Source organism: Anopheles ziemanni, chromosome 2 (assembly GCF_943734765.1).
Source record: "Anopheles ziemanni chromosome 2, idAnoZiCoDA_A2_x.2, whole genome shotgun sequence".
NCBI lineage: Eukaryota > Metazoa > Arthropoda > Insecta > Diptera > Culicidae > Anopheles > Anopheles ziemanni.
In genome coordinates this window covers 46,302,476-46,327,740 of record NC_080705.1, presented here as the reverse complement: position 1 = coordinate 46,327,740, position 25,265 = coordinate 46,302,476, and the positions used below count along the sequence as shown (strand labels likewise).

The 25,265-nt window shown below is 43.1% G+C and overlaps 1 protein-coding gene across 1 annotated transcript in view; it reads right to left on the bottom strand.

The window, feature by feature from the left end:
* Positions 1-25,265, bottom strand: part of LOC131282860 (xaa-Pro dipeptidase) — a 65,351-nt gene that overhangs the window by 9,800 nt on the left and 30,286 nt on the right. The window contains exons 4-5 of the mRNA XM_058312404.1: positions 8,355-8,416; positions 8,249-8,293 (exon numbers count right to left, since the gene is read on the bottom strand). Of these exons, the coding sequence (XP_058168387.1) occupies positions 8,249-8,293; positions 8,355-8,416 (107 nt within the window). The remainder of the gene's footprint in view (positions 1-8,248; positions 8,294-8,354; positions 8,417-25,265) is intronic.

Sequence of the window (25,265 nt, the reverse complement as noted above, 5' to 3'; positions counted from 1 at the left end):
ATATTGTATAACATTTATAATTTTAAAAATTCATTAACTATGTTAATTTGAGGTTCCAAAAAATTTCACCCTTCACATCTATGACCCAAACCTGTGTAGCTTCAACATTTTAGATAGGAGTTTGCATTTTCTGTATTTCAGTAAACATATCTTCGATCATTGAAGCTGAATTGCTTGAAATTTTCAGAAAATTATTCAATTTTTTTTCCAAAAGTGTTTTAGAAATGTTCAATGTTCAAGTAGGATTGTTTCATTCGAAAACACGAATTCGATAATTTAAATATTTATGCCTTACGTTTAGGTATAAAAATCTTAATCTTATATTAAATACAAGTATGCTTCACATCATTTTGTTCAGAAAATGTACCCCACAAACACTATATTAATCCGCTTCTAATCGCCTATGTGTGTGATTCAAAGTACAACAAAAGCTGAGTAAAAGTGAGCGTTATGGAAAAACTCAATCCTTAGAATAGATAAAACCGAACAGAATTAGAGAAGAATCACTAGGAACAGCATTTCTGACGAAAATAGAATTAAATAACGGACAAAACTCTGTTCCCAGTTGAAGCATGAAGAAAGCATGAAGCGACTGTGAGTTTATTAATTTTTACGATATTTTATGCAATTTTCCAAAAAATTTCAAGTAGTTAAGTATCTACGAGCAAATACATCAGTACTAAAATACAGAAAAAGCAATCTTCTATGTCAAATTTATGAACTACACAGATAAATGGTTGTAAATGTGTATGGTGAAATTTTTTGGAACCTCAAATAAACATACTTAATGAATTTTTAAAAATATAAAAATTATACAATATTTTTGGAAACACTCTCAAGTACCTTCACTGAAAATTTCAAATCGATCCGACGTCTAAATAAAAAGTTATTAAGTCTTAACCACAGGAAAACGGAATCTCCCATACAAAATGTATGGACTACCCGGGTAGTCCGGTTGAACGTTTGAGGGGTATCAACCGAAAAACGCAAATAAAAATTATTTAAATTCCTTGGAAAAAATTTTTTCTTTAGCAAAACGATAGAAAATGAGTTTTTCTAGGCATTCTAAAAATTTCATGCCGATACGTCAATCCAATCAAAAGTTAGAACAAAACAAAACTCCAAAAACTACCCGGGTAGGCGGTTGAACGGGTGACGGTTAATACTTACTTACTAAAACAATAATACTTTAATGTTTGAATATACCACTTATATGAGCATACAATCTCATTAAAGTCTACTAGGAACAATATTTACTGTTGACATATAAAAACGCAAGAGTCTGCGGCAAGAATCAAACTCGTTTGATTTTTTAGTACAGAAACCGCAAGGTCGTGCGTCTGCGGTGACAGCCCATGACAGCTCCTATCTCTCCCATGGGAAAAAACGCAACCGCATGCGGTTGCGCAAAGCTGTGACCAGGGGTTCAACCGGACTACCCGGGAAGTCCGTGCATTTTATATGAGCCACGCTACACGAGCCGCAAAATCAAAAACTTTGCGGCGCAAAGAGGGGAACAGCCGAAAAGTTTACGTCAGAAGCTTTTCAGCTCTGTGAGCTGAAAACTGCACCCGTAAAGTTTTTGGCAGCTAACCGCTAAAATGCGCTAGACGAAGAATACGAAAAAGAAATAAATGTAAACATAACAAATCTCAAAAACAAAATAAACGGACATACGGTGATAAATTTACGTGTTTCTTTTATAGTTACGGTAATATTTTGTCATTTTATAGCCAGAATTTTTAATTTGAGATTTATTTCCCTGTGATGAAACTTTTTTTTAAATTTCAGAGACTTTGACCTCCTCGGTCATTCGTCTCTGCCTGTGATGAAACTAAATTACATTTCCATTCCAATTACAGGGTAGTTAGGCACTCTTCACTCATCAACAGATTATCCATATTTAACTTTTTGTGTTAACTGAAGAAAATATCTTGTTTGCTTCGAAGGAAGCTTTTTAAGTTAACTGATAACAAAAACAGCAGAAACTTACTCATGCATAGACTGTCAGAAACTTTGCGCTTGCATTGACTGGCGACAGCATTGGTACCGCAAAACGCGGCTACACGAACCGCAAAGATTTTGACGTAAACTTATACGGTTTTTGAGTTTGCGGTTGGAGTTTGCGGCTCGTGTAGCAGGCCGGTATGAGAGTAGTAGTATACCCGGTTGACAAAAATTCAAATTGTTTGCAGCTGTCATGTAGTACCAGCAAGTTTTTCCATGGCAGATTGCTGGGACTCTTGCTGGAACTACATAGTAGGGGAAGGTGGGGCAAGACGCGCCGGTGGGGCAAGATGCCCCGGCCTGTTTTACGCTGAATTAAGCCATTTAAAAATAATTTAAGTAATAGAATATGTTCATCAACGTATCTACTACAGCCTATGTAAATTTCACTTCACGAAATAACCATTTCAAAAAGAAAACGAGAAAAAACCAAATTGACTCTAAATGATCTAATATTTTGCCACTTTTATGTAAGGTATGGCATGCTTTGATATTATATTTTTTAAACACCGAGGCCTTCTTTTACTACCTGATAATGGTATTTAACGAATACCGAAGAGAAACTGTTTTAAAATTCTCAAAGTTTTGAATAAATTACATAAAACGGACGATCCTCAGAGTGGGGCAAGATGCGCCGGCCTAGGTGGGGCAAGACGCCCTAGCATTCCAAATGTAAACAATGGGGCAGGACGCACCATTAAAACAAGAGCAAGTCGCACGGTGCCTCCATTGTCAACGCATTGTTGATTTAAATAAGTCTAATATTAAACATGCCATGTGAGTTTCATAAGAAACGAATAGTTTTTAGTTCTTCATATGAAATTTGTGTTAATTTTTTATGATGTTCAACTGTGTTTTCAAACCACAGATCAACTGGATTACAAAACGTCAAATTTTGACTCTGTCAGAAGTGCTACCTGCAAGGTTGATGTAATTGTAAAGGTTGTACTAAGGCGGTTTGTATAAAAGGCCAAAAACAGATCCGTGAAAATATTCAATAATTGTTCGGAATTCAGCAACGAATTTATACCCAAACTGTCTTTTGAATGGTACACCACAAAATTCAATCCAATGTGGGTTACATGGGCTCAGTATCGGACTGTTTACTAGTGTCTCTGCATAGACTAACCTTTCAACAAGCAACCTTGGTCCATCTCCTGTCTGTTTTAGGCCATCTTGCCCCATGTTTACGTAGTGGCGCGTCCTGCCCCACCGGCTGGGCCATCTTGCCCCACTATTGTCAACGGAGCTAAAAATTGAAAGGCCCTTCGAAAATCTTATTTAATATGAAATTGATTAGTTTGATATAGTGTTTGATATTTTTCATACATAAACAAGATGTTTATTTATCTAACTATGAAAATTAGAGACTTTTTAATGAAAGGAATGGAAGAAAATAATGTTTTTCGCTTAATGGGCGCGTCCTGCCCCACCTTACCTTACCAGCAACAATGTCAATTTCTGTCAACCGGGTATATATTTTATAGAGGTTTTGAGCTGGGTGGCTTCTTTCACCTCTAGGCCGGTATGAGACCGGAAGAAGGGATTAACCGTCACCCGTTCAACCAAACCCTACTACGTAGACGTTCAACCGGACTACCCGGGTAGTCCATACATTTTGTATGGGAAACTCCGTTTTCCTATACTTAAGACTTAATAACTTTTTATCTAGACGTCGGATCGATTTGAAATTTTCAGTGAAGATACTTGAGTGTGTTTCCCACAATATTGTATAACTTTTATAATTTTACAAATGCATTAAGTATGTTAATTTGAGGTTCCAAAAAATTTCTGCAGTGTCAAGAACGCTCATGTCATTGACAAGTTCCTTTTTGACACTGATCGGTTACGCTCTTCGTGGCTAGTTATGGGTTCATGTTTACACATAACGCCGTTGACGTTACAACTTCAATTTTGCTGCTGACGTGAAAGAAAGTGTTATTTACAAGGAATGTTGCTGGATCTTGTAGTTGATATGTCAAACCCTGTATTGAAATGATTACCAACGACTTCGTTTGAAAAGTAATAACCCTGCGAACGGTTTTGCTCGAATCAGTTCATTTTACAGGCGAGGGGTAGGGAGAATATCACCTCCGCGACCCTCTACTGTGGACAAGAACAAGATAGCTGCTATTGATGCTATGCCTTGACTCTTTCTTCCTCATTGGGTCATGCATTTGTGGTTAACGCGGAATAAAAACCGGTGGATGGTGTGCGTGAAGCGGAAGGCATATGCATTGTATGTGTGTTGCGGATTCTCTTTCAATGCTTTCTGCTATGTGCAAAAAGAGCATGCCTCAAATGTGCTATCTCCTTCATTCTTATTGGACCTATGTTTGTTTATCATGTGCTCTGAGTTTTCTATGTTATTGGCACAGCTGATTGCTGAGCAATGTAGAGGTCTCCAGATTTAAATTCGATTTCAAATATCAAGTTTGAAATTAGTAGCAATCACTGTACGGTTCTGTTTGTTTCAATAATGTGAATGGCGAAAATTAACGCAAATGCTCTGGCTCATTTCCATGAACCGAAATCCAATGGACCTTTACTCATGCTGACACGTGCATAGAGCGATTAACGGATTTATTGCGGTGGTTGCGTTAATGTGAAGACGCATTACTACCGTATTTCAGCCCATTGCAATTCATTATTTTTAATCGTTGTTTTAATGTTGTTATTTCATTTATTCAATTCTATAGTGAAAAGTACGGAAAACAAAGTAGAAGAGGAAGTTAAACGACAAATAAAGAAATTACTTAGTTTCATGTATGCAATTTCATTCCATTAGCTTCACGCAATTTCATTCCGCAATCAAAACAATCCCCATGCATGCATCGAACACATACACCATTCATATCATTGACTACGAACAGCTGTGAGCGAAACCATCCGTGCTTACACCTGAGCGGAGCAAAGTAGTGCGCCATGATGGGAGAGAGAATGGAACGTCATGGAAACGATGTCCATTCCTCCTAGGTTAATATTGGATGTTAAACCTCGGGCATCACCAACTGACAAATAGCCCAGAGTGATTATTGCACTGACTTATCCTATCGAGACAACATGACGACTAAATAGTAGAAAAAGACGCATTGGTGAGAATTGAAGACGAGCTGGGAGAAAGAGTGGGGGCTGAGCATAGTAGCGAGCGGAATAAGAGAGCAACTATGTTTTTGCTCTTTTTTGCCTGGCGCGATTGGTGTGCGTGCCACTTCTGACTCAACGTTGTGTGCGTGTAATCCGGCCCCCCGTTAAGCGGAAATCGGGGGGTCCAAAAGAAAAAGGGAAAAAACTGCTCGGTTTTCAGTGTACCGCCGTTCGCTGGGCTACAACCAGCAAAATCTGTCAATTTTTGGTGACAGTCCGCAATCGGGTCTAACCAAGATAAATACACACCCTATAAGGTAGCAGAATGTAGAGCATTTTGACGTCTAGACTGCAAAAAATCGAAAAATAGGTTTTGATAGCATGCTGATACTCAAATTTGGCGGGAATCGTCCTTAGAAGATAAACAAACAACAACGCTTGAGAACCAAACAAACCGATTCTTCAATTGCTTTCATTTTGTTCGCATGGCAAATGTTTAAGAAGCCGCCGGCTGTGTCGAAGCTTCGTTAATACTCCATCTGATTGTGCAGGCTATATGTTCAATATATGGGCATATATCACAAAATGCCTCAGAAAGGAAGCAATTATGGAGTAAATATGAACAAAACACAATGTACAAATGTAAGTTAGAATGATTTGAAAAGGCGACCTTTATGAAAATAAATATGGTAAAAAAGTAAATGAGGCCCCGGCCGCCATGTTTTCGATCGTGGCTACACCTCTTGTGGACGTTTAAACTGAATGTATGCAATTGGTGATACATTAATTCGTTAAATTCAACCTGCGAGTATTTGAACCGTAATGTGTACCGTTAATTTCGGCTACGCAATCAACCTAGGGGTGCGGTATGAGGGGGGCCCACGGGCCCCCCTTATTTCTCAAAACTATAACAAACTCTCTTTTTCGGTAGACCTAGCGCAGTCCGCTCGCTTCGCTCGCTGCGGGCGCGCCGCCGTTTCCAAATCATTTCTTCGGCTAAACTCATTGTTTCATGCTGTCCATCATGTGTGGTATACTTTAGTTACTAGTAACTTACAGTAACTTAACATGTAAAAGTATATTAACCCGCATTCACGCTCCACTGCGTGATTAGTTTAAACCGTTATGTTCTTTTAAGCGAACCGTTAGCGATCAAATGTTTGAAAAGTATGCATGCGTCGCGCTTTGCATAGCTTCAGGCGCTTAATGTGAACCAGTAGGAAGAGGAGAATCTACCCCGGGGCCTCATTTACTCTTTTACCATAAATATTAAAGCTCTTTATGGAAATTAATATTTTCATTTACAATTTTCAGAAATTATTTCCCAAGACATTTTAAAGAACTTTCCAGCCAAACAAAAAATATTCGAAAATATTGATACGTAACGGAAAATTCAAACTACGAAATGAAGCATCCACCTCTACAATCGACTCTTTGAACAAAAGCGCTCACAAAAGGCTCGGAAAAATGACTGCCGCTAAAAGGTGCGGCGAACGGTCTAATAGGTGCGGTCAACGCGCAAAGGGTGCTCCCATTATCTTAGAAGGGTCTGTCATCTTCTTAATGCTTTGGATGGAGTTGCTAAATGGCGCTAGCGCTGTCTTAATAGCTCCGGCGATCGTATTAATGTTTTGGACGGTGTCACTTAAGGTCTTGGCCATCGCGCTAAACAGTGGTAAAAGGTGTATAAAGCCGAATACGGCATAATTCGGCGATGGCACTCATCATCGGAGAGCCCTGTTATGATCATATCATGATGGTTCGAATCAAAAATAAAAAAATATGAACGCTTAACTCCATTATAGAAAGTAATATAGCCATTTTTACTTTGCTGAAATTCCTCTCATGAATTAAAGTCCTTAACACTTTGTTGACAAAAGAGGAAGATCATCGGCAGCATTTGACTGAACGTTGGTCACGGGCAGACGAACATGTCCGGGAGGTGCACTGATGCACACAGACCATTGTATTATTGCATTTTCTTCTTTCGATCATTTCATTTAGCATTTCCTTCATTCGATTTCTTCGTCTCTTTACACAAGTAAACAATAAGGAATGACTTTGAATGAAATAATAATTTTCGAACATTAGTCGAAAATTCGCAAACAAATCACATAAATGAAAATGTTTTTGTTTGACAACTTGTAATTACAGAGCTGTTAACTAATACATTCACCTACTTGCCAGCAAAAAAAGGCTCATATCTATTTAAGTGGCAAGTAGCTACTTGCCACTCACAATGACCTGCTCACAAAAGGCTCGGAAAAATGACTGCCGCTAAAAGGTGCGGCGAACGGTCTAATAGGTGCGGTCAACGCGCAAAGGGTGCTCCCATTATCTTAGAAGGGTCTGTCATCTTCTTAATGCTTTGGATGGAGTTGCTAAATGGCGCTAGCGCTGTCTTAATAGCTCCGGCGATCGTATTAATGTTTTGGACGGTGTCACTTAAGGTCTTGGCCATCGCGCTAAACAGTGGTAAAAGGTGTATAAAGCCGAATACGGCATAATTCGGCGATGGCACTCATCATCGGAGAGCCCTGTTATGATCATATCATGATGGTTCGAATCAAAAATAAAAAAATATGAACGCTTAACTCCATTATAGAAAGTAATATAGCCATTTTTACTTTGCTGAAATTCCTCTCATGAATTAAAGTCCTTAACACTTTGTTGACAAAAGAGGAAGATCATCGGCAGCATTTGACTGAACGTTGGTCACGGGCAGACGAACATGTCCGGGAGGTGCACTGATGCACACAGACCATTGTATTATTGCATTTTCTTCTTTCGATCATTTCATTTAGCATTTCCTTCATTCGATTTCTTCGTCTCTTTACACAAGTAAACAATAAGGAATGACTTTGAATGAAATAATAATTTTCGAACATTAGTCGAAAATTCGCAAACAAATCACATAAATGAAAATGTTTTTGTTTGACAACTTGTAATTACAGAGCTGTTAACTAATACATTCACCTACTTGCCAGCAAAAAAAGGCTCATATCTATTTAAGTGGCAAGTAGCTACTTGCCACTTGCTACTTGGTAGGTCCTGATTTGCACGAGGTAGGTAAGCTGCAACGTGTCATTTGCCGACGTGCGAAATAGCCTTTAGTGTAGGCTCGGCATCATAAATAGAAAAAGAGAAAACTTACCATTCTGCAATAATCGGGAAAAGAATGTCGGTGTCCACGACGAACCTAGTAGAAATATATATATATATTTTTAAATTTGTTTTACAAACCGGCGGCAATTACATACTTTTCGATGCCTTTAAAATTTGCTGGCTTTGTCACGGATCCACTATCAGAGTTAGGTCCATTCTAAATAAAAAACAAAAATGAAATGCGGTTAGCACAAGGAACATTTGAAATAAGACAAGGAAGAATTTCAAAGTGTACTAATTAGTGAATCTTCAGTCACATTTTGCATCTTTTAGACGACTTAAGGGGTCCGCGTCAGCACCCGGTTAGAGATGATAGCACCGGTTAGAAAATAGGCCCATGAGCGCCGGGGCGTTCAAATCCAACCGCGATCGGACCCTCCTCATTAGGAGAGAACTGACACAAAGGGAATAAGTCTTGTAAGCCCCAGTGGCATCTCGTCCACCTGAGCAACCTGTGCCCTGCACAGTCATGAATTTTTTAAATGATTCACTAAATTATTTGTTTAGTTATGGTATTGTTATTTCCACCTGCAACAGTTGCGTTCAAAATCTACTTAATGCTTTACAACACTGCGCTGGGCACGTCTGCTGGTGCACCGCTGCTACAAACGATCATCTTTAATGAAATAAGAACAGTTCTCCTAACCACATTCTCGAACCACAAGTCGATCAGTTTTGTTTACAAGTGCGAGTGTACTAGCCAATTGTATACGTACACATTAGTTCTCTCATGCATGTGTTGAATGCGTCCATGTGAAATTGTCAATGTATAGGTGACTTTCCTGTGCACATTAGATTGCACTCAGGCCGGACCCGAGGTCCCAGTCTACAATTTTCGGCCGGTGCTCGGATCTCTCGCTCTAATCTCGCATTCGCTCTTGCTTCCACTCGTACGTGGCTAGACAACACCCGATGAGAGTGTGTGCGGTGCACGGCGAGCTGAGAGCGTGTGCGTTTCAACGCGTCGAACTTGCACTGCGCCACATACACGCTGCGTCCCCACGCTCCGCGACCATAAGCGTATGTTATTTTCTATTCTTCATGCACCTCTGGATGTCCATCATTTAGGTTTTGCTCTAATTTGTTATCTTTTTGCTACTTGTAATTCTGTAGCAGATCAATAAACATAAATCCATATTATATACCATGCTCGGATATTTGAATTTTAGTTAGTTACACATTTTAACTTTTGAGCGGATTCAAGGTGGAAAGAACGGGATTAGAGCCATCCTGTACGAGTAAAACACTTTCGTATTGTTTCGAACTAACATTTTGTGGAAGACCGCAAGATTGTTCCAGCTACCGTTCGTGTGTAAGAACCTTAAATCATCTTCATAAGGTCCCAGATGAGCCATCGGCATCAGAAAGTTACGAGATGATGCGCAAACAATTTTTCAAATAAAAATATGTCGGTCAAAAAAAACCCTATTTTGTGGAAAAATATACGATCCTCAATTCATAGTGGTCAAAACACATTAACCGTCCGATCACTAACCAAAGTTTCACCCTTCGTCTCATAACCGGGTACCCGGGTACCCGATTGTCGATTTTCAACCGGCAATCGAATTTGATGTTAAATGCTAAGAATGCTATAGTACTAGATAGTATCACATGACCAAATTTGTTTACTATATCCACTTTGATTTGTCATTCCGTAATTTGTCATGCAAGAACAGAAACGCGGGAAAATTAGGACTTCACTGATCCGTTGTATGTCAAACGGGAACAAAAAGGTGGGAAAAATAAAAGTTGATCAAATTTGTAGTCCATCAAACCGTTAAACAGGTGTTTTTTGAGTAACGGCTAAAAATTAAAGCACAACAGATTGTTGGTTCTACCCACGCATGTTGTTGCATCAAGCTCCAAACGGTAAGGCGCTATTTCCTAGTAGTTTTCGTGGATGGCACCTACCCATTCCAAAAGTTGAAAAGATGATCGTATATTAATAAAAATTAACATTTTACAAGAGAATCACAAAGAGTGTATGTGAATAGGTACGGTCACACGAGACGAACCTTTGCTGGCGAACCTTTCGCACACTATTACAAACGAATGCCAAAAAAAGGTTCGCCGAACCTTTTAGCGTTCACACGTAACGAACCTTTGATGTAGTTTCATTGATAGTTGGTAAAAATAAATCAAAGTAAGCATTGTAAACAAATGGGGAAATCGAACGGAACGTCAAAAATGTTCGCGGCAAAGGTTCGTGCTATCCACCAAAATCGGTGAACCTTTTCTGCTCGAAAAAGGTTCGCGAACTCTGCTCGATTCACTAACACATTCAAGAAAAGGTTCGCCGAGCGTCCAAATTCGAGCAGGGTTCGTCTCGTGTGACCGTACCTAATGAAGAATTCGTTTCTGATTCAGAAGAATCTGATGAGTGTCACAAAAAAGTAGACCTTCGAAGATTACTAGAATGCTATCCATTCTCGATACAAATGATCGATACATAATACGCCATTCAAACAAGAAGGCTTAGTCATCCTATGATGCTTATAACCAAAAGAATGCGGGAAGAAACCATTGAAGTGGAAAGCAATTGATTTGGAAGAAATGTATGCTTCCCTATTCGTCTATCTGGCGCCAACTACTCTAATACCGATAGTGCAGGAGATATGTGTAAGCCGTGGTCATATCCACTATATCGTGCAGTAATATTCATCAATCAGTTTAGTATCATAATGCGTTTTGTCCGATTCGATGATGCGAATACTCATGCCCAGCGCATTGAAGATGACAAAGTTGCTCCGATACGCCATATATGGGCTATACTAAATAGTAATTTGTCAAAAAGTTATGAACCATCGGAGTACTTAGCAGTCGGCGAGCAGCTTTTCCCGTACCGTGGACGAACCAGGTTTACACAATACATACTTTACAAACCAGCCAAATATGGGATTAAAGTCTGGTGGATTTGTGACGCTGTGAATTCGTATCCTCTCAATGGCTAGATTTACACTGGGAAATCGAATGCTGGCCGTGGAAAGAACGTTGGGAAGAGAATTGTTAAGGATTTAGTCGCTTCTTATAAAGGGTCAGAAACGTAACAATGGATTTTTTTTGGAATTTTTGGTTAATCACTTATAACTATTATTGAGTTATTAAGTACTATGCACGGTGTTGCAAATTTGGTGCAAAAAGCCTTCATTTCTGGGGATCTAAAGTGGCGTAAAACGATTCGGAAGAAAAGTTACAAAATTCTCCCATGGAAACTGAAATGGGTACCCGGGTACCCGGTTATTGATCGGACAGTTAAAGAATGAACGTTCTTCATTCGCAATTCGTTCACGAAGCGAACGGCACGTCACATAGCATCGATTAATATTTGATGTATAACGTGTCCGTTTTCGAGGAATAGCCCAGACATTACCGACTATTTACTTTCAGATCCCAGGCATGGCATTGAACGGAACATCGAGTGGAAGGAAAGCATGATATGCATCGACAATGAGCAGGACATCGTAGATGAGGTGTTAAAGTCGTTTTTCAGGTAGATTCATTTAGTAGCAATTAAAGATTGCAAAACTAAATAGACCATTCACGGTTCCTCAAACTATTCTTTCACTTAACTGCCCATACTCACATATGAGTCCCATTTGCAAAATCACCATATTGAGAAAATAACGATTGAACATTTTTATATTAGACAAGCTGACCCAATGAACTTCGCCTCGTTCCAGAATAATAATACACTAATATTAAAAAAAAAAACAAAGCATTACAATTCAAGGGAAGCCCCATTGATTTGATGACTGAAGATGTCGACACATAACTATAACAGATCCATCTTTAAGTCGCGGCATATCAGACAAATCGAAAGAATGTTTTAAAATTCCAGTGAACGATTCGGCTTCGTTTTCATTTTCAATACGATTAATCCATTTATATGAGCGCAATGGTCCAGGTGGAGTCATTAGCATAGGTTTTTAAGCAGCTAAAATTGTACGTGCACTCAACTAATTTTAGTTTCGATACTATGGGGCATTCACATAAACATTTGTTGTTATAAGTGGTTTGTAGAAACCCTGTAACGATAGTAGCTTAACGTAACGGGCTGAGTACCAACGGATTATTTTGCCCGTGGAACTCACAGGCAAAAGGATATAAAGGGGGGCCACAGACGGGGCACACTCAGTGTGAAAAAATAGACCAATAAAGGACTAATTTTTTAGTTTATTCCACAAGCGAAATTCTCAAAGAATTCCTTTATTTTCCACTCACGTTGCAGTTGCAACATACTAAAAAATTAGTACATTTTAAAAAAGAAGTCATTCTCAGTAAAGAGTGCTTCGCGATTGAAAGTGACCGGACACTCGTGAAATGACCCAACAATATTTGGCGGGATTCATCGGCAGCGTACGCGATGGCGTCGGCGCAAGACGCGCTATGCCGGAAAACCCGAATCGGGGACGGTCAATCACATCACTTCAAGGCGAATGGTTTTCTGGGCAGCCGGCAAGATGTGATTTCTACACGCCGGGGAGCCCCGGATGGTCGTATCCTACGCAAACGGAGCCACTACGCTACGAGCATGCACTGGGCCAGCCGTGCCAAAGGTCGAGTCAAGATGCCCGCTGGGAGCCGCCTGGATGGCACCACCGAAGCGCATCCTCGAGCTCGATTGAATCGAGCCGACCACCAAACCCTACTTACTACGGCGAGCACGAGCTGGAGCAAAGCTATCAGCTTAGATTAAGACAAGTTGAGCTTGCCGAAATAGAGCTCGAAAAAAGGAAACTCGAGCTCGACATGAAGAAACGCATCGCAAGGGAGCGAGCGATGCATACACAGTGGCAACGCGAAACGGACGCGCTGGCGCAAGCGGAGCGCCATTTTTCGCACACCACGAAACACAGCACTTCAAGTGCAAATGAACTCTACTAACTACAAATGAACACTAAAACACCTTTGGAAGCAGTTCGTCCAACTTATGCTCCATTCACGGAGGAGCAAATACGCGCACGTAAGGCGACGGATTGGAGATTGCCGGTGTTTTCGGGGTCACCGAAACAGTGGCCGAGGTTTATCGAAGCCTACGAAAGGTCGACGAAACTGTGTGGCTTCTGCGACATCGAAAACCTCCAGCGCCTGAGAGAAGCTCTCCAAGGAAAGGCGCGTCAAATGGTTGACATGTCGTTAATTTTTCCTGCAACGGTTCATCTTGCGATTGAACACTTAAAATTGCGGAACGGCAGGACTGAGTTGAATGCGGAAGGCTGCCAGAGCGCAACGATTGCGATGCCGGATAATGTCCTGGAGAAAGAAAGAGAAAGTAATTGTTCTTTCCTACCACCGATGCGCACCGTAACGGCACAAAAACAGAACGATACCGCGCTTGTGTTTGGCGAGAGCCCGCAGCGTAAACCACCTGTATTGTTCGACGTGTCTCGTGTAACGCCGGCAGCAGCAGCATCCACAGCAACTACACTTGTTTCAGCGGCGCTTTCGTTTGTGGCAGTCGGTAAGGAAAGGTCAGAACCCTCCGACAATACTCCGGGGCCATCTATTGTGTCCCAACCGGTGCATGTTACCGAGCATCCGGTACAACGGGAGCACTTCACTGCGATCGATATCGCACCTGGCATTGCGGATAGCACCATTGGAGCTGAGCCGGACGGGGACTGCCACGGGGGCGAGGTGCGGGCATCATCGGCTTCTCTATCGATTCCGATCGATCCGGTAGCACCAACAAATGACGAGGTTGACAAACTCGCCTTTGTTAATCCCGTCGCTGCTGTGGACGCGCGACGGCAGCTACCTTTCGAGATCGTCCAGGAGGAACAACCGCCTGCGCTGCTTGACCCGTCGTCAACGCTGCAATTTCACGCTTCCGATAATGTTCTTGGCTCGCCGGAGCAGCAACGGCAACCCACGATCGCGATGGCCGAAGAAGTGGCTGCAATTAGTGGCAGCATCGAGATGCATCCCGTCGGAGCGAGCGGTCGGAGCAGTGTTGCTACCAATCCTGGTAGTTTTATTCGGATTTCGGCTGCTTTCCTAGCGGTTTTTGGCGTGATCAGCAGACGAATCGCGATCCTGCTGGATGGAGAATTACGTCGGCCAAAACCACCAAACGATGTGCCGCCAATCCGTGCGCTCAAACTACCAGACGAGCACAACGGGTCGCTGTGGCTGGAGCCTAAACAGAAAATATTTAGCGACAATTGTGACCGGCACGAATTTTACCCAGATTTTGGATGCTAGCCTGTTTGTAAACATTAAGCTGAGGTTGTCTAAGTAGCACACAACACAGGGGTGTGTGTGTGTACTGCCGGGGAGAATGTTACAAATGGTTTGTAGAAACCCTGTAACGATAGCAGCTTAACGTAACGGGCTGAGTACCAACGGATTATTTTGCCCGTGGAACTCACAGGCAAAAGGATATAAAGGGGGGCCACAGACGTGGCACACTCAGTGTGAAAAAATAGACCAATAAAGGACTAATTTTTTAGTTTATTCCACAAGCGAAATTCTCAAAGAATTCCTTTATTTTCCACTCACGTTGCAGTTGCAACATTTGTGATAAACCATTTTTAGTTGAATCTAATTGGAAAATGAGCGGGTGAAAGCGGGTTGCAAGCCCATGTTACTATTCACGAAGCAGACCATTTTTAATTAGACGATTGGTGAATGGCATTTGAATTTCAGTCAATAGAATGCTACTCATAAACAAACTCACATTTTCAATCAACATCAATGTTTCATTACATCATTCATTTTTTTGTTCAAACCCATGGAACGAAGCGCTTTGGGGCCGACGCTGTATATTTAACGCATACTCGTGTGCATGTTCTGGTAATATGCAGCAAAAGCCGAAAATAAAAACCGAAGTTGCCACGACAAAAACGAAAATGGAGGCCCCTTTCGGGGCCTTTGCTCTTTTTCTCTTCTCTTTCTTCTACACATTCTCATGTCTCGAGCTGTTACGCGGACTTGAACCGCGTTGTTTCCACTCCGGTCTCTGCGCACCTACCGCAAGACCGTCGCTCTTTGTTGAGAACGGTGTGCTAAAGGCTCAATATATATCTACTGTGTAGTCGTTTCGCTAAATGAAGAGCAAAAACCAAAACGCGGTGGCCATATGAATTCGCTCTGCGAGAGGTTTAAATGGCTAGAGCGGGTTGAGCGTATACCGATGCATTCCCATACAGTCCATACAAACGACTACGCTTTTTTAGTTTGATATAAAATAAACTAAATTTACTACAAACTTTCATTCAAAATATTGTCATCTGGAAAATAATTGTTATTTAAAGCATTTAACGCGGACATAACGTCTCCTAACGAAGAGCTACTATCTGAATATTCTGAACTTGTACCATTATCTTCTTGGTTTTGAATTGGCAAGGAACTCTTACTATTAGAGGAGCTGTAATGTACGAAAAAGGGTTTGACTGCGTCTGGGTATGGGATTTGTTTTTAATTTTTCAACGATTTAGCAAGAGTTATTGTTGAAATGTATGGAGCGGATAATTGTAATGCTCTCATAAAAATGTCTTTAATATTGAATTCTCGTGACATTTTACGGGCAAGTTCTCTTCTATCCCTTCTGTATATTTTATTTCTACCTTCTGCTGCTTCCTCTCCGAAGGATCCCAATGGAGCTGCGGCATTTACAATGATTTCACCTACATGGGCAAGAACTTTATGGACAGTAGAAAGCATTTTTTACCAATAGTAATGATGTATGCAAAACATGTTTGTGTCTTTGCAATATAGACTAATGGTTTTTGGATTTAAAGGCTGTTAACAGTTGATGGGTATTAAAATATTTCGAAACCTTTCTATAAGTTCTGTTTCTATTTGCAAAATATCGCTCAATTTTTCTATGTTTGAAAAAGCCAGACGACAAACTTTTCCTGACGTACTCTTTCCACCCATTTGCCTTGGTTCCTCTACTTTAACAACAAATTTTTGTACATCTTTTCCAAAACAAATTTTTTCGATCATTGTGCATGTTTTTTATAATTTTGAGTAACCTTCCATTTTTTTAATTCAATTCTGTACGAAATGTGAAGCAAGCATTCGAAAAATCTCATCCAACAGTGCAGTGGAGATATTCCATAAGATAAATTCTCAGGATTTGGAATAAATCCATTTTCTAAGTGCTCTACACTGTTCATTTCTGTTGGTTTTGCACCACATATACAACATGTTTGCATAGACAGAGTGTCGGTTAAATATGCCAAAATTTTTCTATCAATTAAACTCATGTAATATGAATAGTTTACTGCCACCTAACTTGTTTCATTTAGCTGAATTGTATAAGGAACTAACCTGCTTATTTGGCTTTTGTTTTCGTCTACTGTTTGCATAACTTTATCTTTTGACTCTTTCGAAAACTCGATAACAATTGGCCTGCAAAACCTAACACTTTGGGGCATCAAGTTTATCCAGATGATATCTGAATCGTCACTAATGAACGAAAGACGGATAGGCGTTAATGCCGATTCTAGTAAATCACTGTCTGATGCAGTATTTTCTCCGGAACCATGAAACAGTTGATTGTAAATGTTATGTCCACGAGATCCGTCAGTGCCCCACGAGCACAATAATACGACGCTTAGTGAATCACGCAAAGAAGATGAAAGGTGCCGCAAGATTTCTGCTTTTTGTATTTCAATTATTCTACACGCAGTGTTATTGACGCTTACGGTTTGATGCTTACTTAACTTTCAATGAACTCTAAAGCTGCAGATAAATGACAGCAACTTTCATGCAAGAGAAACTTTCAGTCGTCTTCATTTCAGTGGACTGAAAGTTTCCGAACGCATCACGCGTTTACACGACTCACAACAAATTAACCCTAACTGTCAACCGGCAATGATGAGTCGGTAAACAAATTATGTAGAATTGTAAATAAGCTGTATTATTTCATCTCTAAAATTAATAATAATACTCATTTAGCGTTGTGAATCATGCAAGTGAACTTAAATCGCATAAAACGACTTTGATTATTTCGTTTAACGATCATTTTAAATAGTTTTATACTGTTGACGCCTTCTAAATCTGTCAGTTGTACGAGCTGTCAAGAAACTTTTATTGCTGTGAAATAAATTTACAGCCCGGCTACGTTAAGTGAAATTTTAGTTGCGCAACTCAAATTGTTTGTTTATTTCGCGTTTAGACATGCTAAGTTGGGTTTCACATGAGTGAAATGAGTGTTTGACAGTTGCTGTTAAGTGAAAGTTGCAATCATTTAAAACGCCTTTAACGCATACCTAATGTTTTCCTTGCAAGAAGCATTGTTTTGCAAAACGTTTATGATAGCAAAACGTATATGATATGTAAGGATACAAACAGAACAAAGTGTTAGTGTAGGGTACATTATTCCGAGGAATTTAGGGTATAAAAAGATGGGTTTTTAGCTGTTTCGGGGTAAAAGAGCTAGTTTCTTTATTCGATCGCGTATGTCGTATATTTTTCAATAATTTCACGAGTCTATAACGCGGACCGATTGGTACGTGAGCGTGTGTGACTACTGGCTGGGAACGAAGAGAGAGATGTCCTGCTCGACCGGCCTTATAAAGACGGTCGCGAGTTCCGGACTTGCTCGACTCCGTGGTTCCGTTCCTCGGCGTGCTGGTTCCCGCGATGGGCTCGTTGACACCTAGGATGGTGCTGGTGTGCGCCACAGTATTCCCCCACCAGACTGGTGTTACCGGTAACGAAGTGGGATGACTACTCGACGTTGTGACCGGGTAACACCGTGTGGTGGATATTACGGTATCCATAACTCGTGGTCACCTTGTATCAACGCATACTGCGTGAAACCACTCGCGGTCGCGGACTTATCCAAGCGAAGGGTTTGTCATCGTGTACAACTTGGACTTAGATGAAAACTCAGAGATTTTTAGTTACTGGATGCGCGACGGGCATTACGACCACGTCCGATCAGTGTCCACCGAATAGTTCTCTGGTCTATTCGGTATCGATTTATTTATACGGTTTCTTAGGGCTAGTTTACAGGTGGTTGAATAAGTGTTGGTAATGAGGCTGACCTACTTTACAAAAGTTGTTTATCGGTTCTATAAATGCTGATTGGATATATTGATGTTTTTCAAGAATAGTAAGGTTGTTGACTTCGGTCGCGCAAAGGTTTTTGCGCGCATCGTTCCCTGTCTGTTTCATAACATCCGGCCCGCTGTGGGTCATGCTTACTTGGCTCGAATGCCCTGACGCCGGCTTGCCATGGGTCATATTACTAGGGTGCAATGTTCGCGCACAATCGAGTCGCAACTTGTTTACGAGTTGATCGGAATTTGCTTATGCTGCATCTTTACAATTTCGGTTGTATCAAGTATGAATAGATTGGCATCGATCAATAAAAGTGTGTCTGGTTAAGATTGTGCATAGCGTTGGCTGTGGCGTAGACGCAGGTTGGTTCGGCATGTAACATGGCTTCAGGCGATCAATGGAAATTTTTACCGATTTCCCGTTGATCTGTACTTCGAACGGTTTTTCGATACGCCCTGTTACTGCGAAAGGTCCCTGGTATGGCGGGGTTAGAGCTGGCCGTACGATGTCGTTGCGGACGAAGACGTGGGTGCATGTCCGTAAGTCTGTATGGACGAAGGTGGCTTTGTTGGTGTGCCATGCCGTTGGTGGTGGCCGAATGTTTGCCATCGCCTTCTTCAGTAGTCTGTGGGTCGCCGTGGAAGAATTCTGCTGGTATACGGAGAGTGGTGCCGTAAACGAGCTCTGCTGGTGAGGCCTTTATGTCATCTTTGTATGCCGTTCGTAGTCCCAGCAGGATGATGAGTAGATGATCCGTCCAGTAGGTGTTGTCCTTGGCGCAGATGGCGGCCTTTAGCGTCCGATGCCACCGTTCGATTAGCCCGTTGGCTTGCGGGTGGTAAGCCGTTGTGCGGAGGTGTTTGATGCCGAGCATCTGGGTGAGTTCCGCGAACAGTGTCGAATCGAACTGTCGTCCCTGGTCCGTGGTGATGAATACCGGCACTCAGAAGTGGGCTATCCATCCGCTGAGTAAGTCTGAGGCGACAGTTGGCGCCGTTATGTCCGCCAACGGTATGGCTTCGGGCCAACGGGTGAAGCGGTCGATAACGGTGAGGCAGTAGCGAGACCCGTTGCTTACTGGGAGTGGGCCAACGATGTCAACGTTGATGTGCGCGAACCTGGTTTCCGGGGACGGGTAGCGTACGAGTGGACTGTGTGTATGCCGATGAACTTTTGCTGTTTGGCAAGGCAAGCAGTTGCGTACGAAGTCCCTGGTGTCTCGGCGGATGTTCAGCCAGACGAAGCGGTCTGTCATTAGCTTGACAGTGGTTCTTGTGCCGGGGTAGCACATGTCGTGGACAGCATGCAGAAGTTGTTGTCGGAAAGGCGTTGTCACGTACGGTCGGATTACACCGGTTGGGCAATCACAGTAGAGTGCCTTGGTACTGCCAGGGATAACTACTTTTTGGAGAGTCAGGTCCGTCCTGATTTTACCGTTGATGATGTCAGCGAGTTCAGGATCGCTGGACTGATCTTCTGCTAGTTTGTCGTAGTCGATGGTGGAAGCGGACCGGATGGACTCGATGCGGGAGAGTAGGTCGGCCGTTATATTGTTTTCGCCTTCTACGTGACGGATGTCGGTGGTGAACTGGGCGATGTAATCAAGATGTCGCGCTTGCCGTGGCGATGCTTTTTCCAGCGACTGATGAAAAGCGTACACTAACGGCTTATGGTCAGTGTAGATGTGGAAGTTTCGCCCCTCCAGATGGTGTCGGAAGTGTCGCACGGCAAGGTATACAGCGGCCAGTTCGCGGTCGTAGGTGGAGTATCGGCGTTGTGCTTTATCGAATTTTTTGGAAAAGAATCCGAGAGGCTGCAACTGTCCATCGATTACTTGATGGAGTACTGCTCCTGTGGCGAAATCGGACGCGTCGCACCATAGGGAGAGTTCGGCATCGCTGTCCGGATGTGCCAACAAAGCGCCGCGTGCTAGTTGTAGTTTGCATGCGTCGAAAGCCTTGATGGATTCTGGAGTCCATGCAATAACCGTTTTGTTTCGCCTTTTGTTTCCCGGGGTGAGCTCGAGTAGGGGGCCTTGTTCCTCTATGGCGTGCGGGATGAACCGCCTGTAGAAGTTGATCATCGCCAGGAATTTCTTGAGGTCCATGACGATGTTTGGTCTCTGGAACGTTTAGATGACCTCAACTTTTTTCGGGAGTGGCTGGATCCCATCGGTTGTGCCGCGGTGGCCCAGGAAGGAAATTTCCGGTTTGGAGAAGTCGCACTTAGGCACGTTGATGGTCAATTTGTGCTCCGTGAGACGTCTAAATAACTGGCGAAGGTGTTCCTCGTGTTCTTCGGGTGATGTAGAGAAGACGATGATGTCATCGATGTACGGGAACACGAAGTCCAGTCCCCGTAGCGCGTCGTGGATCAGCCGTTGAAAGGTTTGGGCAGCGTTGCGGAGTCCGAACGGCATGGTCACAAACTCGAACAGTCCGAATGGGGTGGTGATGGCAGTCTTGGCGATGTCATCCGGATGGATTGGTATCTGATGATACGCCTTGTGGAGGTCGACCTTTGAGAATATATTTTTTCCACGTAGCTGCATTGTGAAGCCCGTTAGGTATGGCAGTGGATACCGGTCTGGGACGGTTTTCGCGTTCAGTGCCCTGTAGTCTCCACAAGGGCGCCAAGTGCCGTCCGCATTCCTCTTCATGTGAAGTGGGCTGGACCAGCTGCTGTTGGACGGTCGACACACCCCTAGCTGTAGCAGCGATTCAAATTCGGTCCGCGCTGCTGCGTATTTCTCTGGTGTCAATCTCCGCGGTCGAGCGAAGATTGGTTGCCCACTCGTCTCTATCCGGTGCGTCACTTCAGACGGGAGAGATGTTCCGGGGCCGGTGAGCGTTGTTAGTTGTGGAAACTCGTTGAGCAGCCGAGTTATTGGCGATGTTGGGTCGCAGACCTTAAGCGTTGGTTCCCGTTGACCTTGGTCGGGAATTCCAGGAGTGGTAAGATTTGTTGTCGCGTCCACCAAACATCTCCGGCGCAGGTCGACCAACAGATGGAAGTGTTAGAGGAAATCGGCACCAATAATCGCTGTCCCAACGTCTGCGATTATGAAGTTCCACAGATACGCGCGTCGTAGGCCGAGGTTTTGGGTGTACAGTGATTCTCCGTATACTTTAATGGGCGTTCGGTTGGCGGCAAACAGGTGCATTGGTGATGGCTTAGTGTGTTTTGTATTCCTGGATATTGGGACGACGGAGACGTCGGCGCCGGTGTCAATTAAAAACTGTTGTTGTGTTTTTCGGTCCACGACAATAAGGCGATGACTTGCCGGTGTTATTGTTTGGACTTGCATCCGGTCGTCTCCGGTATTTCCTCATGAAGAGGTGCTCGCGTTGTTATTGCGCCCCTGCTGCTGTTGTGACTCGAACGTGCACGGGTCCTGGCACTTTTTTGCGGCGTGGCCGAAACGCTGGTGGTAGTAGCAAAATCCGCTGGTTTTCGATCGGTTTGAGGACCGCGAGTGGGAGCGCTGGTGGTGTCGGGGTTCTGCACGACGTTGTTGAACTGCCATTCGCGATTACTGTTTGGTAAGCTCGGCTACCTGTCGCGAAAGGAGTTAGACTGTGCTCGATGTAACTTCCGCGATGCTTTGGTATGGGCCCGTGCGATGGTGTAATGCGTAGGAGTCCATTACTGCGTCGGCAACCCTCGCTTTTTCTGATGCGGCTGCAGGAATGGCGATCACGGCGCATTGGATGTGCGGAGGCAACCGTCCTATCCACAGGTCTAACAGCATGGAGTCGGACATGGCCCCGTCCGCAGTGCGTCGCATCTCCGCAAGCAGTTGGGAAGGTTTGCGGTCTCCAAGTACCATGTCGGATAGCAGTCGCTGTAGCCGGCTCCTTTGCGACTCCTCGTAGTGTGCGATGATGGTGCGCTTGGCGAATTCGTATGTGTTCCCAGCAAACCAGTGCTCCAGTGCCCAGAAGTACGATTGCAGGTCCTCGATATTCATGTCCGGTGGGTTTACTCGCATAGTGTTAACCGCCTCCACTGAATTTCTTGCGCCTGACGCCATGGGCGGCTCCGTTTTTGTTGGTTGGGCGCTAGCGGTGGTGGTTTGTTCGGCGGTCGTGTCGTTCATTTTGGCTTTTTCCGTATTACGTGCACTGCTCGTGGTTCACTGTAACACAGGAGGAACACGTTTGTACAGGTTTGTCGGTCGGAGTCGTGCGTAAGATGGCGTTTTGGTGCGCAAGCGACCGATAGCACGTGTGCCAAGATGGCGTCTCGCGAACGCGGGGTATCGTGTAATGCGGCGGAACTTATTGAAAATGTTCGACGATGTTACGCGGATCACGTCGGGGTCACCACTTTTTAGCTGTTTCGGGGTAAAAGAGCTAGTTTCTTTATTCGATCGCGTATGTCGTATATTTTTTCAATAATTTCACGAGTCTAAAACGTGGGCCGATGGGTACGTGAGCGTGTGTGACTACTGGCTGGGAACGAAGAGAGAGATGTCCTGCTCGACCGGCCTTATAAAGACGGTCGCGGGTTCCGGACTTGCTCGACCCCGTGGTTCCGTTCCTCCGCGCGACATCGCGCAAGGTTTTTTTTATATGGAGTTCAGCTCCTGTCAGGCGACGTCGCGTTACGCAATCAGTACGTGTGGAAATCGCGAAAGCGAAGTGAAATTCCTGGCTCTAAGACATCAGGTGCTGCAGCAGCCGACAGGCACGATGTTCGCCACGGCCGTTCCAGAGGCAATAGACGGAACTTGCGACACCAACAACCCTTCACCCCCACCAGCACCGTCCCGTTGACCAACGTAGCGGTACCATCGCCGAGCGCCAGCAACAAGGAGCTGCAGGCAGCCTGCGCGCACCCACCTACTGTACCCGGATCAGTTGGTGGGTGCGCGCAGGCATGCCGGTTCGGCGCCAAACAACATCTTTTCGAATTTACTTTCAGAACCAGACGCAATCACATAGATCCCGACTTCGCTAACACATGGAGATGGTCAGCGGTTCGGCACAGCCATTCTTCATCCTGGCTATACCCAACCAGCCTGGATTTGGGTTACATTTGAAAATTGAGCATCGCGGAGAAAACTCCATACAAAAAAAACCAGCTCTCTCGGACTTAGCCGATTTTTGCGATGCCACTCTCGATGATTGCCGTCCGCAGATGCCGCGATAGTGGCGGAGACACGTCGCTCGTGGACTTAGCCAAATTTTTCGATCGCCCTCTCGAACATAGCCCGCCGCAGATGCCGCGATAGCAAAGGAGCGTCCGTTTTGTGCGATAGAACGGGCGCGACGATGTGCGTGTGGATGTTTTTTCCCGTTCGAACGGCGCATCTCACACGCAGAGTGATTTTGACATATCGAAGTAAACAAAGCAGCACGGTAAGTTCGCTAAAGTTTTTCGCCGATAATTACATGTTATTTTTACATTTCAGCTGCTACAGGGCAATATTTCTTATCTTCAATCAATCATCAATCGATCAACCTACGATCCAGAGCAGTTTGCGACGTAATTTAGCCGCAGCGTCCAACTATATCATCATGACGAATCCTTACCAGCCGAGATGTAAACAATCTGGTAAGCAATGACGTGAAAGTGTTTCATCCGAATTATTTTATGATTTCTGGTGTTGTATTTTGTTCTTGCAGCATTACAAACGCAAACTGCATCTTTACTGATGATTTAATTTGGTTTCATCAGTTGCACTTCATTCAGTCACGATGGATTTACTTCAGTGTAGCATTCGATTCAAATCGCCATCGGTTTGGGCATGCATCAATGCATAATCCCGCATCGTAAACAGTCAGGTAAGTTGAAAGGAAAGTGTTCTTTATCCGCAATGGATTTCCCCATATCACATTGTGTTCTGTGATGTCATCAGCGCATCTGGTGTAAGGTTTATATTCTGTGCAAGCAGCGTGATTATCATTCCGGTGGTCTGGTTTCGACTCAGAACACTTACACGTATCCTGCCCGGTATACATGGACATAGGTATCGTTGCGTTGGATAACGCACCGACGAAACTTCTTGAAACATGCAGGTGAGTTGTGATGTGTATGTTTGCTAGTTCGTATAACGTTGCTAATGTTTGATTATTATTGTGTTTTTACAGCTAAACTAATATCGTTGCGCATCTTTATTACAAGCAACGCAAAAAAGACATTGCGTTTTGTGGCCATCCAGCCGGATTTGGTTAGGCGCGTTTGGCGACCAGACGGAAAAACTATACTTGTGGGTGAGTGTATTGCTCTCGCTGTTTCAAACAATTAAAAAAGCAATCTAGAGAAGTGTGAAACCAACATTGCTTATCAATAGCAGTTTAGTTTGAAATTAATGTAATATGAATCTACTTTTCCAGCTGCATCCGATGTCACATGAAGGAGCTAATGACAGTGTTTTCGAAACGAACAGCTTTATTGCCGAATATCAGGTGAGATTAATCAAGAGATAAAAAACGATTCGAAGCCGTCCTCTCATATATAAATCCTAATGCTCTACTTATTTTAAATTTCAGCTGCATCTGTTTTGTTCGTCCTTTATTTTTCCCATAACGAAGGCGTCTGTATCAACTTGTAGTCAGCATAAACATGTACGAATGGTGTAACGTTTTTATTAACAACAGAGGAAACAGGCACATGATTGCTTTCATCAGAAGTAACAGTCGGAATCTAGCAGGTAAATAAAATAAGTTATGAAAATGTTTTATTATCAGTAATTAGTTGATAAGCTTTGATTTAATGTTATCATTCTTTTGTTCTAGCAACACGTTTAATGGAAAAGTGTTGTTAGCCTGTTAGCATTGCTGCTGTAAATGCAACGTTTTCAGTGGCAATTAAAATGGAAGATCCACGAAATACGCTTGGAACTTCTAAGTGCAGTGTCTTCGAATTCGTACTTTATGAATTCAAATGGGGTATGAAGGTTATGGGCAGTAATCAGGTAAGATATAAAGTTAAAATTGACGATACGAATGAGTTTGTTCATATCTATATTTAAATAATGTTCT